At 41.3% G+C, this 7,088-nt stretch overlaps 1 protein-coding gene across 1 annotated transcript; it reads right to left on the bottom strand.

The window, feature by feature from the left end:
• On the bottom strand, positions 1-6,280 carry LOC129813910 (carbonic anhydrase 4-like). Its single transcript, XM_055866519.1, has 8 exons — positions 6,214-6,280; positions 6,096-6,122; positions 5,758-5,928; positions 5,466-5,614; positions 4,737-4,832; positions 4,546-4,624; positions 4,215-4,381; positions 1-207 (listed from the first exon to the last, which is right to left on the bottom strand). The coding sequence occupies exons 1-8, from the start codon at positions 6,278-6,280 to the stop codon at positions 1-3; spliced, it is 963 nt and encodes a 320-aa protein (XP_055722494.1).
• Positions 6,281-7,088: the final 808 nt, after the last annotated feature.

The raw sequence follows: 7,088 nt of genomic DNA, 5'->3' as shown, positions 1-7,088 counted from the left end.
CTAAACCCTCAGCAGCATCCAGGCCAGGGCCATGAGGGCCAGAGAGGAGCACATTGCGGAGGCTCCTGACACTGGCGGGGCTGTGGTTGGGCTGCTCTGGGTCGTCACCACCCAGTCGTTGACAGGCTGGATGTTCCTGAAGACGTTGGTCATCAAGTCAGAGGTGGAGTTGTGGTCAATGTGCACTGTTGTGCTGAAGAGATCAATCTGAGGGGAGAAGGTTAATGAATTACTGGATCATAGACATAAGTGTAACATCAGGCTGGCCCAATGGCTTTACCCACTGGGCTACTTAATAATAATAATATGCATATTATTATTGTTATTGGATAGAAAACACTCTCTAGTTTCTATAGCCGTTGGAATTTTGTCTCTGAGTGAAACAGAACTCCTTCTACAGCACTTTTCCTGACAGGGAGTGAGATTTCAGAAATCTTGGCCCCTGATCTGGGGTCAGTTTTAAGGTCCCTGTAAATGCTATGAGAATACAAACACTGCTTACGTCTTCCCCTGGATGTCAGTACGTGGTGACGCTTTGAATGGAGTCGATTGCGCAATCAGGGCCTGTATAAAAGAGCACAAGGTGGGAGTAGCTTCCTTTTCTTCCTGCACCTGACGCACGATGGACGTCGGACTGGCTCTCTTTCCAAGCTGTTGTTTAGCCAGTAATATTTCTCCGGTCATGTTTTTACTCGTTATAGGTGTTAAAAACATTATAAGGTAGTTAATTTAAACCGTTTTATAGCAATTTATATCCGTTTAGTGCGATTTTGAGGCATTCCTTTGTCATGCACTTTGAACCGCTGGGCACGTTTCCTGTACATGCCGAACGTTAGTGTCCATTTCGACAGGGCAAGAGGACACCTTTCGACCAAAAGACGATTAGACCGGAGAAAGGATTCATTGCCCAAGATTCTGATGGAAGAACAGCTCATAGTAAGAACTATTTATGATGATAAATCGTTGTTCTGTAGAAAAATGTTAAACGCATATTCCGCCATTTTTTTTGTTGTAGCTTCACTTGGCCAACCCTATATTGCACAGTAAGGATAATTTTAGAAATGTAATTCAGCGATTGCATTAAGAACTAATTTGTCTTTCGATTCCTGTCAACCCTGTATTTTTTAGTCAAGTTTATGATTAGTTATCGATTAGACTAGATCCCTCTCAAAGATGGCGCCCGACATTTTCAGACCAGTTTGGCTACTATTCTCATTGTATAACCACGATTTTTCTGGCTAAATATGCACATTTTCGAACAAACTCTATATGTATGTTGTAATATGATGTTACAGGAGTGTCATCGGAAGAATTCTGAGAAGGTTAGTGAAAAAATTAATATATTTTGGCGATGATAACGATATCGCTCTCTTTGGCTTGAATCAATGCCCGGGTAACGTTTGCATATGTGGTATGCTAATATAACGATTTATTGTGTTTTCGCTGTAAAACACTTAGAAAATCTGAAATGTTGTCTGAATTCACAAGATCTGTGTCTTTCCATTGCTATGCGCTGTGTATTTTTAAGAAATGTTTTATGATGAGTAAATTGGTAATACACGTTGCTCTCTGTAGTAATTCTAGTCGCTTTGGTGAGATTTGTGATGGTGGCTGCAATGGCAAACTATGATTTATACCTGAAATATGCACATTTTTCTAAAAAAAACTATGCTATACAATAAATATGTTATCAGACTGTCATCTGATGAGGTTTTTTCTTGGTTAGTGGCTATCAATATCTTTATTTGGTCGAATTGGTGATAGCTACTGGTGGAGAGAAAAAATGGTGGACTAAGAAAAATGGTGTCTTTTGCTAACGTGGTTAGCTAATAGATTTACATATTTTGTCTTCCCTGTAAAACATTTTAAAAATCGGACATGTTGGCTTGATACACAAGATGTGTACCTTTCATATGCTGTTTTGGACTTGTTAATGTGTGAAAGTTAAATATAAAAAAAAAATAGATTTTGAATTTCGCGCCCTGCACTTTGAGCTGGATGTTGTCATAAGTGTACCGATGTCGGGACAGCCCGCCTAACAGGATAACAGGATAGACCCTGGGTCTCGACCCCGCCCTGTGCAACTGGGTCCTGGACTTCCTGACGGGCCGCCCCCAGGTGGTGAGGGTAGGTAACAACATCTCCACCCCGCTGATCCTCAACACTGGGGCCCCACAAGGGTGCGTTCTGAGCCCTCTCCTGTACTCCCTGTTCACCCACGACTGCGTGGCCATGCACGCCTCCAACTCAATCATCAAGTTTGCGGACGACACTACAGTGGTAGGCTTGATTACCAACAACGACGAGACGGCCTACAGGGAGGAGGTGAGGGCCCTCGGAGTGTGGTGTCAGGAAAATAACCTCACACTCAACGTCAACAAAACAAAGGAGATGATTGTGGACTTCAGGAAACAGCAGAAGGAGCACCCCCCTATCCACATCGACGGCTCAGTAGTGGAGAAGGTGGAAAGTTTTAAGTTCCTCGGTGTACACATCACGGACAAACTGAATTGGTCCACCCACACAGACAGCGTTGTGAAGAAGGCGCAGCAGCGCCTCTTCAACCTCAGGAGGCTGAAGAAATTTGGCTTGTCACCAAAAGCACTCACAAACTTCTACAGATGCACAATCGAGAGCATCCTGTCGGGCTGTATCACCGCCTGGTACGGCAACTGCCACAACAATCTCCCACAACCGTAAGGCTCTCCAGAGGGTAGTGAGGTCTGCAGAACGCATCACCGGGGGCAAACTACCTGCCCTCCAGGACACCTACACCACCCGATGTCACAGGAAGGCCATAAAGATCATCAAGGACAACAACCACCCAAGCCACTGCCTGTTCACCCCGCTATCATCCAGAAGGCGAGGTCAGTACAGGTGCATCAAAGCAGGGACCGAGAGACTGAAAAACAGCTTCTATCTCAAGGCCATCAGACTGTTAAACAGCCACCACTAACATTTAGCGGCCGCTGCCAACATACTGACTCAACTCCAGCCACTTTAAAAATGGGAATTGATGGAAATTATGTAAAAATGTACCACTAGCCATTTTAAACAATGCCACCTAATATAATGTTTACATACCCTACATTACCCATCTCATATGTATATGTATATACTGTACTCTATATCATCTACTGCATCTTGCCATCTTATCTTTATGTAATACATGTACCACTAGCCACTTTAAACTATGCCACTTTATGTTTACATACCCTACAGTACTCATCTCATATGTATATACCGTACTCTATACCATCTACTGCATCTTGCCTATGCCGTTCTGTACCATCACTCATTCATATATCTTTATGTACATATTCTTTATCCCTTTACACTTGCGTGTATAAGGTAGTAGTTGTGGAATTGTTAGGTTAGATTACTTGTTGTTATTACTGCATTGTCGGAACTAGAAGCACAAGCATTTCGCTACACTCGCATTAACATCTGCTAACCATGTGTATGTGACTAATGACATTTGATTTGATTTGATTTGATTTAGCCCTCTGGTTTCCCCCTTGATTTTGTGCGTGTTTGTTATTGTCAAGTTGTCTCGTTTTTTGAACTGGATTATTTCGTCTCCTTCATGGAATATTGTTTTTGAGTAAAATTACGGTTATTACTCATCTCTGTGTCCTGCTCCTGACTCCGCCTTACCAGCATCACCTAGACAATTCAAAGGCAATGTTACCAAATACTAATTGAGTCTGTGTAAACTTTTGACCCAGTGGGAATGTGATGAAAGAAATAAAAGCTGAAATAAATAATTTCTACTATTATTCTGACATTTCACATTCTTAAAATAAAGTGGTGATCCTAACTGACCTAAAACAGGGAATGTTTACTAGGATTAAATGTCAGGAATTGTGAAAAACTGAGTTTAAATGTATTTGCCTAAATGTATGTAAACTTCGAACTTCAACTGTATGTTCATGACTTATTGCAGAGTCAATTAATACATCACATATGAATAATTTTTTGTTGTACCACCCCAGTACATGTTCTCTTTTCTTGTGTAATCACTTATGAAGCTCATGTTGGGTAATATTTCGGAATCATTACTTTTATAATATTTCAAAGGCAGAATGGATAAGGAATGGATCCTGCACTTAAAGATATTTGAATACAGTCCATGTTTCTTGTCGGAGCTATGTTCATTTTCTGCTCAGTAGAAATTGTATTGAGTTTAGTGTGAAATTGTTGCACAAACTCACCAAGTCCTGGCTGACTTTGATCGGGTCCTTGAACACGGTCCACACAACAGCCTCGTTGCAGTTTGGAGTGGTCAGGGATCCAAAGTAACGGTAGTATTTGGTACGGTCCACCCCTTCCAGGAGCTCATCCAATGAAAAAGCATCATGAGTAATGTTTATATACTCATCTGGAAGAAGAGAGAGATAAAACGTATACCAAAATAATATGGTACAAGCATATTAACAAATGTTGAATTCAAAGAGAAAAATTCAACCCAAATCCTCTTCCAAACTTTCTTTCGAAGGAAGTAGTTCTTGATCAAATCAGAACCAGTTAAATCTCTCCTCTCACCTTTTAGTGTGATGTTGGCCAAGTATGATGTCAGAGTATTCCAGGCTGCTGGTGAACCCGTCACATTACTCGGCATGGCCTTTTTGGAACAAGATTGACTTTATAAACAAAAACAGCAATAAAACATTTAAATGCTAATCTATTGTGGAAAAATGGATGCCATTTCTAGGAAGGTTAAAGGATCCGCTCACCTCTATGAAAAAACCAAGAGCAGCGAGTCCCATGTCGTCTGCAACGGCCGCGGTCGTATTACCATTGAGCGAAGACTTTGCATTTACTATGTGCAACTGAAAGGGGAAGCATAACAGATGATCTATAAAAGTTATCTGAATCCATTGGAAAATTAAAACGTTGTAATGATACATTTAAAAAGGTGGACTACAATCTGCCATATGTACAGCTGTGCAAAATACATTTCAATTAATGATATACGTATATGCTATGATTCTTGAGGAATAGAATGTATAAATGCCTAATGAGCTCAGTACAACAGTGGACTATTGCACCATTTATGAATTTCAGAGTGGTTACATTTCCCCATCTGTCAGCTTTCTAGTAAACCAATTGGCAGGGATGCAGTTTGGCTGGAGGGGAATTCATTCAGACTGGACTAAGGCTAAATGAAGACCTTGACATTGATCCATTGCAGTGTTTTATATGTGCATCAGTATGAGAAGTGTCACCCCATGTGACATGGGCTACATTCAGATTCTTAACCCTTCTCCCAAAGTATACTAATACACTTCCACACATGAATTTAAAAGTAATGGATTAGTGCTTGGAATATGGTGGAAACTCTCTCTAGCCATGCTTGCACAAATCCTTGAAGGGCAGGGGGGGGGGGGGGGGTAGATGAGGGGACACTTCTGGAGAAGGGTAGAGAATCAGAATGCACAATGTTGTGTTGAACCTTTCCATACCTCCATTGGGTAGCGTGTTCCATCCACTGTGTGCTCCGACCCAGGTACTGAGGTACCGTTCCCCCAGTGGAGGTGAAACTGCAGGCTGTCATAGGCCTCAGACAGTGCCCCACCTGTAACCTGGACACCACTCCTCAGCTCCACTTTGACTGAAAGAAAGAGAGGAGGAACAAAACAGAGGAATTGGTTACATTTTGCACATAAGGGTTCCTGGTTTGGTTCATACATTATCCTCAAGTGGGTCTTTGTGTGTATGGATTGAGAAGGCAAGGCATCCATCCATTCTCCTCACCAGTTTTGCCAGTGTTCTTGATATTCTTCATCGTAGAGTTGTCTCCGTATTTGGTGAAAGTGAAGGAAGTCAGGGTTTCATCGCCCACTGCCGATGCAGAGACGATGTTGATGGGAGACTGACGGGATCCGTTGCAATGTTCAGTGACAATGGTGGACCAAGTGGTGTCGTCTTAACATGGAATCAATCATACCATGGTGTCAATGTACCATTGTTTTATAAGGGTCATATAATATGCTAATACATCAATTCTATAGTCTATTATCCACTGCCATCACAATCACTTCAATTTGTGAAAACAAATTTTACTGTAACCAGGAGGTAAAACCAATACTTACCACAACTAGGATCATGGTAACACCACACTGTTAAAATTGAAGAAGGGAAGAAGTTATGCAGAGTCACAACATTGATAGAAAAGTCACAGTCCAACATAATAATGGAATAATCACTTACAACCGCCTGCAGCACTGTATGTAGTGGGGACGAAGAGTGTCGCAATGATAACCACAAGTCGATTCATCTGAAAGTGAGATAAAGACAATCATGAATGGAGAGACCACTAAGCACCGACCAACGTCGGAAGTCCATGGATGTTGAAAAGTGGTTGAAATTTGGTCAGTCCGCCCTGGCCTTGATTTCAACATCGCACAAACGTAGATTTTTTTTCACTATCTTATCTAGAGCAACTTTATTTAGGGATTTAACTAAGTCAGATAAACAATCCCATTTCATAGTCATAGCGAGTATGGGTGTTAACCCGATGTCCTGATTACAGATGTAGGATCTTAATTTGACCCAGTTTGCGACAGCAGGAAAATAATCCTGCAGCAACTGGAAATGCGAATTTTAATGTGGATTATTGTGTTATTTATTATTTTTATCATCATCATCATAATCTGTAAATTATCAACCTGGCCCCATTTCCATCATTGCCATATAATTATCCCCCTCATTCCTAATTGGCATATATCACTCCTCACTTCTCCACCTGTTAGCTGATATGTGTTGAGCGTTCTGGCACAAATGGTTGCCTGCATCATCCATGTGGGTAGTACAAATTGGTGGTGGATGAGGTGAGCGTTTTGAGCATCCGGAAAGGCGCTATATAAATGCAATTCATTAAAATGATTTTGTTCTTATAGCAAGTAAAATGTTTCTATAACTTTGACTGGAGACCCCAACCTCACACTCTATACAATTCATACCTTGGTAAATTACTAGGCAGCCAGAAAACAAACAAATAATGTATTAGCCCAGCCAAATAAATGAGTTGTGCACCACTTAAAACATGTTTGCCTCTATTTTCGGCTCGCAGTAAGGAGGCGCAA

The sequence above is a fragment of the Salvelinus fontinalis genome, chromosome 17, assembly GCF_029448725.1.
Source record: "Salvelinus fontinalis isolate EN_2023a chromosome 17, ASM2944872v1, whole genome shotgun sequence".
NCBI lineage: Eukaryota > Metazoa > Chordata > Actinopteri > Salmoniformes > Salmonidae > Salvelinus > Salvelinus fontinalis.
The sequence above is the reverse complement of the archived record's forward strand: the minus strand, read 5'-3'. Positions and strand labels throughout refer to the sequence as shown.